The 15,071-nt window shown below is 42.1% G+C and overlaps 1 protein-coding gene across 3 annotated transcripts; it reads right to left on the reverse strand.

The window, feature by feature from the left end:
• Position 1: 1 nt before the first annotated feature.
• On the reverse strand, positions 2 to 15,014 carry EPB42 (erythrocyte membrane protein band 4.2). 3 transcript variants are annotated; one of them, XM_048962484.1, is made up of 13 exons: positions 9,830 to 15,014; positions 7,936 to 8,121; positions 7,034 to 7,264; positions 6,458 to 6,576; positions 5,862 to 5,984; positions 5,294 to 5,471; positions 4,777 to 4,915; positions 4,327 to 4,430; positions 3,800 to 4,042; positions 2,750 to 3,055; positions 2,314 to 2,474; positions 1,754 to 1,887; positions 2 to 988 (listed from the first exon to the last, which is right to left on the reverse strand). In XM_048962484.1, the coding sequence occupies exons 1-13, from the start codon at positions 9,837 to 9,839 to the stop codon at positions 838 to 840; spliced, it is 2,085 nt and encodes a 694-aa protein (XP_048818441.1). In that variant the 5' UTR covers positions 9,840 to 15,014; the 3' UTR covers positions 2 to 837. The 3 variants fall into 3 exon arrangements, with proteins under 3 accessions (XP_048818441.1, XP_048818443.1, XP_048818442.1); XM_048962486.1 differs by lacking the exon at positions 7,936 to 8,121; XM_048962485.1 differs by lacking the exon at positions 9,830 to 15,014 and having other exon boundaries at positions 7,034 to 7,653; positions 7,936 to 8,044.
• Between the last annotated feature and the right edge of the window lie 57 nt (positions 15,015 to 15,071).

The raw sequence follows: 15,071 nt of genomic DNA on the forward strand, positions 1-15,071 counted from the left end.
TGTGTCCGCATGTGTTACTGCCACTAGCTCTGATATGTGCTCTTCCAGTGAATCTGGCCATTCTCCAGCTACAGGGAGAATTATGAGGACAGTGTTTTTAAGAGGGAACTTTACTGCTGCCTGGCAAAACTTGCCCAGAAAATCCCTCTTTGCAGTTGCAGAAGATGTTGTTTTGCTTGGACTCTTGGGATGGTGTAGTGCTTCATTTTAATGCTGTGAATATGTTCTGTTTCTCAGACATTACAGCTACTGTGGGGTTCAGAGAACAATAAAATATTGCTAGATTTGTGTCGTTAGCTGCATCTATTTTCATGTGGCAGAGAATATATGCAGAAGAAAAGAATCTCCATTCTCTTGCAGTCAGCCAAAGGAAGTGTTAAAAAGAAAAAGTACTATATTCTGTCTAATCTTAAGGATGAGTGCATGCTATTCCTCTCTTCTATTCCCTAAGAAAGTGGTAGAAAATACCTATTGTATTACCAACTTCAAAAATCTGTAGGAGATAAGAGAATTTCTCTAGAGGAGTGCTACATCTGTCACTTTGAAGTTCTACAGGATGTCTTTTGTTTTTTGTTTTTTTTTGCTGGAGAGAAAGAATGACTAAGCACTGGTGTGTTCAGCAGGAATGCACACAGAAACCCGGTATCTGCTTGAGCACATTGCCAATCTTTTTCACAATAAAGTTCAGCTTCCCAGACCCGAGAGTGGATATAGTGATAGGTGGGATTATAAATATGATTTTATTTAAGTTTTTAGTATCAGTGCTCACCAAAGGTCAGGGCATAGATCATGGCCACCCTTGTAAACAGGATAGCAGAAGCTGTTCTAAATCGGACGTCATGCAGCTGCAACATTGATAGTTTTGTAGCTCTTCAGGTTCTGGATTTGAAGGCATGTAAGGCGTGCAGTGAGTCTTCTTGGCCCTGTTTCAGTAGGTGTGAATGAGATATGCAAGTCTTGAGTGCTGTTAGGTTGCACAGAACCCAGCCTGAAAGGTAAGAAGGCATTATATAGAAAGTACACCTCTTTATATTTCTAGTTCCTGGCCATAGGAGATGCATTTGCGAGGCATGAATGTGAGGAAGTTTTTCACTCAGAGGGTGGTGATGCACTGGAACAGGTTGTCCAAAGAGGTTGTGGATGCCCCATTCTTGGAGGCATTGAAGGCCAGGCTGGATGTGGCTCTGGGCAGCCAGGTCTGGTGCTTGGTGACCCTGCCTGTGGCAAAGAGGTTGAAACTAGGTGATCATTCTGATCCTTTTCAACCCAGGCCATTCTACGATTCTGTGATGCCAAAAATAAAATAAAATAGGAGGGTCTATAGAAAAAGTTAAACGGTGACTGAAACCACCAGAATGGGATTGTGATAAAAACAGCTTTGGGAGGGAAATATCAGGGTTGAGTTGAGTTCCCCATGGAAATATCTAAGTGTAATTTGTCCTAATGCAGTTTCTTGAGAGAAATGTTGCTTTTTCAAGTTGAGAAGCATATTTGCGTTTGGGTATCTTAAGTCAGATTTGTTTGGTTCTTCAGCAGATAATGGGAAGGCCTGTTGAAAGTTATCTGTTCTCTTTTTCAGTGTGAAAATCTTATGTATTATCCCTAAGTAAGGGAATGCCTGGGTCTTTCAGCTGTAGTGATCTCCTCCTACCATGATGCTGCCTGTTTATTCTGATGGACAGCTTTTCCAGGGCAAGGATTTCTCTGGCTTGTGTTGTTTGTTTTTCTGTTTAACTGCTTAGTTTGCACTCACCTGTACTTCCTTTGTCTGTAAATGAGCCCTCGTCCTCCAACCACTATCACACACTTCTCCAGGGGTTCAGTGAGAGGATTCAAGAGGCTGACCTTCACTGTGGATGGCTGGTACAGTACCACATTTTCTGGAAACTGTTGAAAGAAAGCAGTGAGCTGAAACTCAGAGAAGGAAAGACAAACTTCTATAATTAAAGAGAGATAATTGAATTTTGTTGCCAGAGGTCTCAGCCTGAGCTGCCAGTTGCCAGAAGACACAAAGTCCAGCTTTCTTCACCACTGCAGTGTTCTTCTGTAGCTTTTTCCTTCTGACTTGTGGACTCATGACCATGTTAGGGGTTACCTGGATTTATTTATTTTTGCACATATGCAAGGTAAAAATGGGAGAAATACTCTATACAACAGTGCAGTACAACTCACTTTTCACAAACTCTTATTTTAGTGCTTTGAAAGAAGACAGTATGAGGAAAGCCACTCAATGTAGTAGAATTTTTCTGCTGCTCATAACTACAAAAACTCTTATCTCACCACTGCAATAACAGAATGACAGACCAATCTAACCTCAATAGTCAGAGGCGGGTCACAGATGCTAATCTCTTCTTGTGCAAAGTATATGTAGAAGGAGTCCTCATCTCTCAGCGTGGCAGTCAGCCTGAGCAGACGGTTCTCTCCCAGCTCTTTTCCATACCGTGAGTAAGGCACAAAGACTTGCAGGGTTTTAACTGGAATATAGAGTGGTGAAATACAGATAACAGTGCAACTGATGTTATGTTCTTAGCCTGCACCACCCAACAATGTACTGAAAACTGCATTTAAAAGCCCAAGTGAAAATGATCCACCTAACATGCTGCAGTTATTTTCCTCTTTCCCTACAAAGGTGATTTGTTTGGATTGCCTACATTTGGCTTTCCATCCAATATTTCTTACTTATAGCTAAGTGCATTATTCTGAAGTGAGAGGATTGGATGCACTAATTCAGCCTTAGCAGAGCCCTTACCTTCATTGTTTCTGATGATAAAATTAAATTTTTCCTTCCAAAGTTGCATAATGGGAACACCATTATAATGTAGAGACTGGATTCCAAGTACCAGGTGTGTAGCCTTTTCTCTACCACTATAGTTAAACATTTCAATGGAAAGTGGAATATCTTGTCCCAGTATTGGAGAACTCTTGGACTGGAGGTGGATAAAAAGCTCTTCATGGGCAGGAGGAACAGAGATAATCTCTCTCCTGCTGCTGATTGCCTGAAGTGTCTTTATCTTTCTGTAGGCTTTGACAAGTACTTTTTTTTCTTGAAGAGAGCCTGTCGCCAAAAAGAAAAGCACATTTTAATATTCTTTCTTGTTTAGTAGTTGTAAAGCACTGCATGTAGAAAGAGTGGAATTATCCTAACTGTATTGGAGACAACTGTTGCTCATAGCAGAGAAATACCTCGTGCTTTGGTTGAAGTGGACCAAGAATTTCAGCTGCGAGGAGATTGGTTGTGTCTGAAAAGACTTCTCATAGTTTTTGAGCACTTTGGTGCTAATAAATGTCAGAGTAAGAAAAGATTTTCTCTTTGTAACTGTAGCTATGGAGTGGTACTGTGTTGTCTTGCGATGGACTGCAACCAGGAGGCAGCATGCCATAGAAAAAGATGAGATGGTGGGGCTGTGTCAGGTAAATAGAACACAGTAATAGATTCTGAAGAGCTGCTATTTGAGGGACGGATTTAGACAATGTCTAGGAGTACAGAAAGCTGGAGTATGAAATGTGATATAAGGGTAATGGCAAATTAATGTGCAGGTAACAGAAGTCAGGAAAGGAGATTTTTTCAGACAGGAGAGCCTGTCCTAGCGAGCTGGTAATTAAGCAGGACGAAACTGAAATATGACCCGTACTTTGGTTCTGTACACAGCCAAAGTCAGATGTTGTTGCCCCATTCAGGAAGGGGAGGTAGTGAGAAGTGGATGTCCCTGCTGTTCTGGTATGGCTCTGCGCTGTAGTCATTTACCCTTCACTTGGAACATGGTCAGGGAATGTGCTCAAACGTTTGTCCACCTCATACCTTCAGGATATTTGTAGTTGTGTGTGATATCCTCACAGCGTTCACTGCCCACACTCTTGGTGCTGATGTTGTTGCCAGTATACTTTGTGCAGATGAAAGCTGGCTTGAGGATGTCGTCTGCCTTGTGTATCCAGACCTTGCACTTGGCATTCATGGCAGCAAAGAAGTAGCAGACATCATAATCCACTTCCATGTCCCCTTCCTTGATGGCCTGAACAGGAGCTGGCCCACAAAATGAAGGGCCTGAAGAGAAAACATAGCCCAGTTAAGTATCAGATGCTTTGCCAACTAGGCCCATGCTTAGTGTAAACTTATACACTATAGGGAGTGGTATGTTAAGTGTTGTGCTTCGATGGATCCTTTTAGAGCTCTACAAGCTCACAAACCAAACCGGTCAATGATGATTTAGTGCATACAACCCTCAGAGTGCCTCCTTCCCTTAATGCATCCCCTCAGTGGAAGCTGAGGGAGGGATCCCACTGCTTTATTTGCTCCCTTTTTCTCCATCTCTCTCTTTAATACTTTACCTTTGCTTTTCTTCTGGCAGGTGGCATCCAGTGCCTGCCATCCGCTGTACTCTGGTAACAAGTCTGTTCGAGCCATCCAGCATTCGTTCCAAACATGGAAAGTCCTGTGAGAGGCACAGCATGTTTATAACAAGGCACTGAGCCCTGTGGTACAGGACACTTATAGCCAAAGCACAGTTAATTAATACTTCTTTAGAAGAGCCCAGCACATGGGAGCAGCAGTGACCACAGTTTTTGATGTAATGGAGGTTCTCCAGGTGGGATGGGCTGTCCTTGGTGGGAAAAAATTTTTGGTTGCTGGAATTTCTCAAGAACAAGTCATGTAGACTGGATCTTAGCTGTTCTACATCTTATAAACCTCCCTGCAGCTGTTCTCCTTTTTCCCTCTGTCACATCCTAGACCTAGATATTGTCTCCAACTGTTCCTTGGGCCCTGCCTTGTTTCCTTACCAGACACGGGCACTCTTGTCAGGTGTAAGCAGCGTCCCATCTTCATCATAATACTCGTTCACATTAGGGTTGCTGTTAGTGTTGTGAGCCCATGTGAAGCCTGTGACAACCCTAGTGGGAATTCCCAGGCATCTCAGAACTGTGAAAGAAAGAGCTGTGAATCAGTAATGCATCCTGCCCTAAAGTGTCCCTGCTGTTATATGTAGAGCCTTTTTTGGTATGAAACTTATTGGAGTGGTGGTGGGCCTAGTCTCAGGAAATGGCAAGAGGCACTGTTCCTTCAGGAAGTAAGTTAACATAGGTGCATTCAGTGAATGGTGTGTACTGACACTCTTTTAGCCTAAAGCTGGCAGTGCTGAATGTTGATGAGGAAACTGTGAGGATCTGCCTCAAACCTAGAGATAAAAGGTTATGTTATTGGATTCCTGGCTTAACAAAGATTCCAGGTATATTCTAGAAGATTTCCAAACCAAGTATGGGCTTGATCAACATGCAAGTCTTTAAATGAGAACTGTACCTGAGCACATGACTGCAGCAAACACCCAGCACTGCCCATAGCGAACAGGTTGGCACTGCAGTGTAACCCACTGCTGGAGAATGGAGCTGCTGCCCAGCCACTTGGAAGGGGATGTCCCATCATAGCATTCTCTGGTCCCAGAGTCTGTCAGGATTCTTCTAGACAGATTGCAGTTCATCTTCGGGGAGGAGGAGACAAAGGTGTATTAAGGAATTAAATCTCCATAGTAGGTAAACTGTATCCTGTTTGATGAAGCTTCAAGGCAGCTGAAACTGTAACAATTTTTTGTGAAAAGCATGAAGGTCACAGCTGGGCAGGAGATGATGTGCAGGTCTCCTCTGGGAGTTACCTAGTAAGTGTGCTATTGCTACTAAGAAACTCTGCAGCACTGGTTGCCTACTGCAGGAATATCAGGAAATGCTGGAAATAGGTAGGAGATGTTGCTTGTAACAGCCTGGGCAAGCCCTGGTAAGTAGTTTTCCAAAAACAAGAAGTGAGATTGTACTAGTTTCCTGTCTGTGTTCAATTCTAACCTGCTGGGGTCTGAGCTGCTGGCTTCTCTCCTTACCATGGCAGCAACCGTGCGGCAGATGTAAATGGGGTTCTTGCGCTGGGTCTGATCCTTGTCTTGTTGGTAGCCTTCACCAATGTCCAGCAGCCTGAAGCAGATGTCCACAATGTCCACATCAAACTGCAATAAGAACAGCAGCTCAGGAATTGTGGCCTGAACATTTTATTTTCTGAAATCCCTGCAAGGGGTTGTAGCTGCAGATGCTTGCTCCCTTGTAATAGTCTTCTGTAAGTGGGGTGTGGAGGAGAACTCTGGGCAGAGATTTGAAGGAGAAGGAGCTGTGCAACTTTATTGAAATAAGATGGGAACTGCATTAGTATCATACTGCATCTCCTGACTGAGGGAAATTCAGGGTTTTTATTCATAGAGAACAGGCCAGGAAATCAGCTATAATTATGTAAATTGGGTTATGTGACTTCATACAGGCTTCAGACGGGCTGTTCTGTACATTCCTAAGAAAAACAGTGAGTACTGGTAGCAAGTACTTTCTTCAAAGCCCCAAAGTCCTGGAAATGAATAGCATTCTGTACATGCAGGAAATAGGCATCTTTCCTCTACTGGTTGTAAGAAGGCACAGACATTTCACGTCTTACCTGTCCGAAGTCCCAGGGCTGTGCCAGGATTTCATTTTCAGTCCCCCAGTAGATGACACCATCTTGGTTTAAAATGTACTCCTGCCGCTGCGCCTCATTAGGCAAAAACACTTCATCATCTAGTTTAGAGGAAAAAAACATCAGGAGGGAAGCATTCAGATGGTTTCAGACACCCCTCCATCAGCAGACTATATTAAACTTATGTGGTCTGTGGCATACTGTCCTGGCAAAATAGAGCAGAGAAGAATTTCACTGCAACTTCTCTTTGAGTGGAGGAAAAGATCTCACAGAAGTAGGCTGTTGCACTAAGTAGCTCCTTTACTTTGGTGTCTGTTGACTTTCCTATTTCTAAGGAAGTCTGGTTCTGACAGCAGTGTTCAAGGAACAGGGCAGGAGTGCTGAGGAAAGCCATGTCAGGGTCTTGTACAGCTAGCACTGCTTGAAGCACAGGGCAGAAGCAGATGGAATTACTGGGTAGAATCCTCCTCATCCTCTCTGGTGACACAGTGACAGACCTCAAAGCTGTTTTTTTGAAGTGACTGATCCCAGTCTGCCTTTTTGTTTTAGACTACTTACCTCGACACCAAGGGTTAAAGAGAAGGATGAATTTTCCCAGGAGACAGTGAGCCTTGGAGGCATGTAAAAACAGATCATACTGGCCAATGGGAGCATTGGCAGGTGTGTTCACAGAGATGGTCCAGCAATATGGGTCCTGTTCTTCTAGTTTTGCGCTCCACTGCTTCTGGTCTCCCAGGCTGGAGATGGGAAACTTAACCTGGGTTTTATGTGCTTTAGAGTGCTGTGGTCCTGCAGCAAAAGAGATACATTTTCCAGACATGTATTGCAACCCATCCACTGCAGGTTTTTGCTACCATGTCAAAGTCTGGAGCCATAGCTCTCTTTCCATGTAGGAGAGTCTTAACCCTTTAGCTTAGTGCTTACCTTAATGCTTCTATCTTAAAAGGTTATATATCTTTTTGAGGTTAGCAGTGGACTAAGTCCACCTTGTTTGAAAGTGGAATGTGTATTTCATACAGTATAGAAACCAGAAATAGAATGTAGCTTCTGGGATACTGTGTCTTGTGACAGAAGTCACAGCCACGTGACCAGATACAGAGCATGTAGAGCAAGCTGGGACTGAATAGTCCTGCTCTTCTTGGGGTTGTCACTGGAAAACAGCCTGGAACAGAAAACATCTGAAACAGGGTTAGTTTAAACATTCCTAACCCAAAAGCCACAAGTAAGAGTATGTATTTGCAAATCATAGAGCAGTGAACTTGCATTGGTTACTGTGCTGCAGCATCTTTTCTGGAAAAAGGTTTAGCTCTGATCTTGCAGTTCCAACAGCAGGAGGCTCTACTCTGGTTTAGATAAACTGTGTGCCTGACTTCTAAACCTGTCCAGCTCTGGATATGCCTACCAATACTGTTCTTCATGTGGCTATTGGACAAGAGCTCTAAAAGGTTTGGTAATGTTACCTGTCTGTACAGAGAGGAAGGTCGTTTTCAGCTGCTTCAGGTAACTGTGTATTGGAGATGAGAAGCTCACTGTGATAATGAAAGGCTGCCCCCGCCTCACCATAAGCCTTTCAGTGCTGATTTCTTCTGTGTGGTGGTTATTGTTGTTCATTATGATCTTAAGATCACATTTTTTCACGCTTAGACCTGTTGCATGAGGGAAGATAAAATGAGGTTGAGATAGTGAGCTGCTTACACTCTGGCCCTGGGCCTCATCCTAAAGCACCTATTTGTTTCTCCACTCAAATGGTGCCCCTGCCTGTGAAAGTTCCTGACCAGTAACTGTCAGGACCTTCACTGTGAGCTGGCGTTGTCCTGTCTCAGGTGGCTAACAAGCAGCTTTTGCTTATACCTTAGCAATGTGAAGTGAACAAAATGGCTTTGCAAAGCTCTTTCTGCCCAGCAATGGATGTGGAACATACCTGAGCATTCACTGTGACTGCAATTGGAAGCTCGCAGTGTCCACTCAAGGGCACTAATTGAACTCAAAGCAGCTCCACTCCTCGTGGTATTCATGATTGAAGTTGTGCACGAGGCAGGGTGTCACCTGTTGTATACTTCTAGTTATGTCTATTAACTAGAGTTACTTCTAGTTATGTTTGGTGTGCAAAATCAACCTGTAGCCGCTGGCACAGGTCTGGTGTGGCAGTGTGGTCCTGAAAGTATGCTGGATGACAGCAAATAAAACACTGATTAATCCTTCCTTGCACCACACTGGTTAGTAACTTCACACCTAAACTTCACACACAGGAGACAGAAAAGCACCTCCTCCTGTCTTTTACACTTGCATCATTCACCTTGCACATGTCTCTGTCCAGTGTCAGAGGAGGGGAAAAAAAAAAAGCTGTTCAAAATTGCAGGCTCCCTGATCTCAAATAACTTAGTGCTCAGTGCCCTTAGTGTGATCGTGTACTTGCACTTTTCTTCTGGTTTTGATGGTGTTTTTAATCTTTCCAAACTTTTTGCCGAGAAGCAGATATCATCATGGTTTCTCCTAGCCTTGGGATCATCCTGAACTCACTACCTTCAGTTCCCCGTTCATCACTGAGATCCTTAAACCTGTGAGTTGCAACTGCTGTCCTTTACGTGACATTTCCTGTTACCTACCTCCCCATTCTGATCAAAGTTACTCTTTGTTCCAGTTTAAAAAAAAAAAACAACAAAAAAAAAAGCCAGTAATCCACAGATCATCCCCTTTCTATCCAAAGCTACTGCTCTGGTTCTAAAGTGCCAACTACTTCCATTTTCAGTTTTCATTGGTTTGCTTTCTCCTGCTGGCTGACTTGCCTTGTCCTTGACACCTTTTCACACTGTTGTTGTCCTTTCTGTGTTGGTGTGGAAGTCCTACTGTACTGTTGGCAGTTACTACTTCTGGTCTGGCTTTCGAGTCCCTTTATGGCTGTTCCAGTTCACAGCTGTGCACCAGTTAAATTTTACAGAGCCAGCTCAAACAAACCTTGTGTATTTTTTTTTCTGTATGCTGAAAATGTCTGGTCTGGCTGTCTTGTAGACTGGTAATTCATATGCAGTCTGGAAATCTGAGTTGCTTTACTTCCTGTGACTTTTCACAGATCTTATTTTAGCTTTCTTTAGAGTTGCCCAGGACCCTCTCCTTCCTCAAGTAGCTAAAACAGTCATTTCTCTGCTTCAACTCTGTAGTTTGGTTTACCTCAACCTCTCCCACCCCTACATTAAGGCTAACTCCCTCAGACTTTGTACTACTTTCTTGGCTTCTGGCCTGTAGGAAGCTCATCTTGTCTCTTCTGGCCTAATGAACACTGTCTTGAGTCAGGGGCTTTTTTTTTTTCCTGACAAACATTATTGCTTTGGTCTAGCAGAGCTGGTTATCACTTACCTTGGCCCATGGCTCCTTCTCTTGTATGGTGACAGTCTTCAGCTCCACTTGAGCTGGTGGGTGATGTCTCCTTCCTTCAGCTTTCTTTAAAAATAATCTACTTGCGAAGTTGTTTGCTTAGTTTCTTTATAAAGGGTGTGTCGTAATGTTGTCCCTTCTCCTTCAGCTTATCTTGCTGGCCTGCTGTGCAGAAGTTGAGGGCTCTTATCTGTCAGGCCATGTTAGAACTGAAAGGGCGACTTTTCTGTGGTATGGACAAAGTTAAATTCCACAGTTGATGTGAAACCTTTAAAAACCTCTTCTTCAAAGAACTGTATGTTACAGACCCCAGAATAGGAAATGCAAATTTTAGCTCGGCCCTAAACTATGAACAGAATGCACTTTTATGAGTTAGCCTTGAAGAAGAGCTGCTCTCTACCAGTGACTGTAAGGTACTTAGATCCTAAACCCTTTAGTGAGTAAACAGAAAGTCAGTATGGCCAGTGCACTTGTGCCTAGTTTAAAAATGTGAAGCCAATTAAATGAGGAAACTTGCTAAAAGCAAAAACAGTGAGAAGTAGAATTTCTGCAGCGTGATGCAGATTATTCAAAAACATCACACGGAGGGCTTGGACTAAATACATGATCATTCTTAAAGTTGCTGTAAGATGGAAGGAAGGGAGGTCACTGTATTGATAAATAATTGGTCAAAAGACAGAAAATAAGACAGCAATAATAAACTTTTCACAGAGGAACGAGTCGCCAGTAGTTTGCAGAAGTCCATGATCTTCTACAAGTTCATGAATAATTTAGGGAAAACCAGGAAAAAGGTGGCAAAGCGTGCTTAGTTATTCTAAGTAATACAGATGAAGGTGGCAGCTTTGGGGAAGTTGTAAAGAAAAATGTAGATACTGAATGACAAGAACATAAAATAGCAAGCAGAGATTAGTGTAGGCATGTACAGTGAGAGAAAGGGACCCAACTCTTACAAATGCAGTGATGCATTTAGAAGTAGCTGTAATCATTCCAGAATGAGATTTGGATTTATACTCAATAGCTGGTGCTAAATATAGTCCAGTGAGCTTGCCAATTTTCTTATTATTTGAGTATTAAACTTTACAGCAGCTTATCTGATGCATTTAAGCAAGTAAATATGAAATCTCTTACTTGCAGCATAACCTTAATTCTATGTATATTAAATACAATATAATATATTGTGCACGTATATCATTATATACAGTAATAAATAATTGAGGCTGTGCTGTAAATATAGTGATTCATTTATATATACATATATATCTACATAACATATAGATGTAGATTCACAGAATTCCAGACTGATTGTTGTTGGAAGGGACCTCTGGAGGTCATCTTGTCCAACCCTCCCATTTGAAGCAGGGCCAGGCTGAAGAAGCTGTCCAGGTCTGTGTCCAGATGACTTTTGGATATCTCTGAAGTGAGAGGTTCCGCAACTTATTTGGGCAACTTTTTTCATAGCTCAGCTACCCTCACAGTAAAAGCATTTTCAGATGTTCAGACAGAACCTCCTTTCTTTTGGTTTGTGCCCATTCCCTCTCGTTCAGTCAGTAGATACCACTGAAAATAATCTGGCTCAGTCTTCTTTATGTGCTTGCTTGAGGCGTCTGTATACGTTGAACCCTCTGTTCTCTGAGCTGAGAAGCCCCAGAGCTCTAAGCCTTTCCTTATATGTGAGTTGCTCCTGTGCCTTCGTTGTTTGGTGGCTCTTTGTTGTACTGTACCTGTAGTCTCATGTCTCTCTTGTACTGGAGAGCCCAGAACCAGACACAGTACTCAGGATGTTGCCTTATTAGTGCTGAGTAGAGTGGAAGGATCCCTCCATCTGCTGGCAGTGCTCTGCCTAATGCAGTCCAGGATACCATTAGCCTTCTTTGCAGCAAGGGTGTGTTGCTAACTTATGACAAGCTTTGACTACTTTGACTTTTATTACTAAACATGGAGGTCACCAGATTTGCAGAAATGAGGGAAGACTCTGTGGGCAGTGGGGAGATGTCCAGAAAATAATGTGATTTTTTTATTATTATTATTCACCTTTTTTTTTGTATCAACTGTAAATGGCTTTAGTGTTAATGTTGTGAACTTTTTATTATAAAGAGCTGTAATCAGTATGTAGTTACTGATCCATGCTCTTTAAGTGTGTGTAAGTTTTAAACCATTGATCAGGCTCAGACTTTCTTCACTGATCAGTATTTTTTAAATGCACTTTTGCAGTATATGTGTTTAGTTTATCTAAACCACTTCTAAAATCTCTTGGTTCAGAGATGTAAGCAGGTCGTTTCCTCACCACACTGCAGTGGCTGTGTGTACGGATAGTACCATCTCTTGGTCAAACCAGCAACTGCAAGTAGCATTTGCTAAGTAGGATGCACTGATGAACACTTTGTAAACTGTGAGAAGAGGGCTACTTATTGTCCCTTTGTGTCTTTCATTACATCAAAGAGGCGCTAGAAAGGAAATCTGTTGAAAGGTTCAACGTATGAGGGTTGCTCCGAAAGTAATGCGTCCTATTTTGCTGACCCACAATGTCAGAATCAGTTGTATGGTAGTACAGACTGAACCTTCCCACCAACATTCTGTCCCGTTTTGTTGCTGTGTGATAGATGGCAGCAGAGGGGCAGTTAGACAGAATGACGTCTGGCATGGAAGTGTGTGTGAAGCAATGGGGTGTAACTGAATTCCTCCATGCGGAAACATTTGCACCTACTGACATTCACTGATGCTTGCTGAACGTTTGGGGACCAAACAGTGGCAGTGAGCACAGTGAGGTGGTGGGTGGTGCATTTCAGCAGTGGTGACAGTGGCTCACATCTGCTGGTGCAGATTATTATGAGCACAACATGCAGGCTGTTGGTCATCGCTGGTGAAAATGCATTTTTAATTGTGGTTTCAACTGTGTTGAAAAAGTAAGGTTTTGTAGCTGTGGATTTGCTCTATCAAATAACATTGTTGTGCTCTTTGTATCTGTTATATTTTCCATGGAAATAAATAGGAGGCATTAATTTTAGAGTGATACTAAAAGACATACTAAAGAGACTTGAATAGGCAGCACTGAAGTGCTTTACTGGCATTCTGTCTAGTGAGAATTTACAATCTGAAATTAGACACCTGAGATTTTACATCCAAGATCTGAAATAAACATTCAGCAGGAGGAAGTGCTGAGATCTCCTACATGTGAGTTGCCTGTCTCTGTGGAATATCAGATTTTCATGCGTTGTTTTTTCTTGAGACCTGTCAGTTTCATCTGTTAGTTTAAACCAACAGATGCCATTCTTGTCTTATTCAGAGTTTGGTAAAGGCAAGCACAAGCACTGCCAGTATTACTGCTGGTGCTAAAGTGGTGCTGCCAGTTTTGTATATATTGCAGTTGTAACTGCATAGTCAGGAATCATAGAATGGCCTGGGTTGAAAAGGACCATAATGATCATCTAGTTTCAACCCGCCTGCTATGTGCTGCTGAGTTGAGACCCATTTGTCTATTTGCTATAAGCAGCCAGCAGTTTGCATGTTTCTATGCAAGCACTTTGAAGTGTGTTGATAGATATTTCCAAAGTATACCTACGAGTATTTGTGTTCCTTATATTTTGGTGTTAAATAGTCATAACACCAATGTTTTGAACGACTGTTTTCTTCCATGCACTCAGTGTAACTGAAGTTGGAGGTGTGTATGCAATTATCTCTGCTATTACTGATTGCCTGCCTTCCCTGCAACACTTCTTGTTGATAGCAATATCTTCTATGTCAGGAAATGGAGAAGCATGCTGTTCTTCAGACATGATGACAGGTGGCTCTATTATATGGGTCTTCCAGAGGTGTTGTCCCAGGATTCTTCAGAAAAAATCAGGCACTTCGGAAAAATAGGTTTTGCTTTATTTTTAAATCTGAACTGGGAAGTGTAAATTCAGTACTGTTTTCACTTACTTTGTCTTGTGAGTTTGCTTTAATGGTGGCTCTTTAGTATGCTTTTCAAATAGATGTTACTTACATGTTTCTGTCTCCAGAAAGATAAAGTTCCAGTTCATTTTACTGAATAGTTGCTGGCTGTCAATGTTATTTGTTCACAGATTTAACACACGTTATACTTGTGATATGTACCACTGTTTGTAAAACTGCAATTGCAACTAGACCAGCAGCACCCTGCTTTCAACTTCTGAAACTTCAATGTCATTAACATCGGCATTAGTATGTTTACCAGCACGTGCAGAAGATCCACGAAACAACTGAGTGAATTCCCTGCTTCACTGTAAGGATTCAGTAAGAATCATCATTCGTTCACTTGGAATTAACCAAGTCCAAACCTGCACTACTTTCTAAAATGCAACAGAAGCATAAGCGTGTACAACTTGCCAAACTGGATCAGGATGGAGATTCATCCAATCTAATCTTGTCTCTGCCAGTACATACGTAACACCAGGTGCCTGAGAAGGATGTGCATGAGCCCCACCCCTGCAAGCAAAGCATTATCTTGTACTGATTTCACTTGGAGCTCTTGTTAACAATATTCTTTGTAGTACTCCCCTCCTGTCTGCTTTGCAATCTAACATGTCATTAGTGGAAATCATAGAAACACGAGACGCTGTAATCTCAGTTGAGTCGCCTGTTTCTGCTGGGATCTCTTTCTGCTCTTGATACAGTTGATGTAACACTCTGCATCATGGGTGACTAAAAACTGCTTTCCAACTGTGCTGAATTTCAATGATTGTTATATTGTCTGTTTTTTTGTCTTGTTTATGACTATGAAATTCCTTGTAACTTTCTGGTCCTGAGTGATTTAAATGGCTTTATGACATGAGGAGATTTTTTGTACAGAAAAGCACTGCTTCTTCTGAAGGACTTCATTCAGGCATGTCTTCTGGCAGTTGTGTGTCCATTACATCCCTGACACGCTCACAGAAATCTAAAATTGATCCACAGGAACCAGAAGTATCCATCCTGCTTGGCTGTTAATGTGGTATCTTTATAGGGTTGGGGATTTTTGTTGTTTACAGGTCCAAATATGAATCTATAAAGTTCCTCATGATCTTTATTACCTTTACAAATAGAATCTTAAAGTATTACATTAGCATTGTTAATGACTAGATCTCTTTCTGAATGCGATGACTAAAAAATACATACAGCTCGGTCTACCTCTGACTTGGCACATCCATGTATTAGAGGTGAATTTTAGTCACGGGTGTGATTTTTTGTCTTTCTAGAGCTTACACTGTGTCTTTTATTGCCTTTTATG

This window comes from Lagopus muta, chromosome 16 (assembly GCF_023343835.1).
Source record: "Lagopus muta isolate bLagMut1 chromosome 16, bLagMut1 primary, whole genome shotgun sequence".
In the NCBI taxonomy this organism is placed as follows: domain Eukaryota; kingdom Metazoa; phylum Chordata; class Aves; order Galliformes; family Phasianidae; genus Lagopus; species Lagopus muta.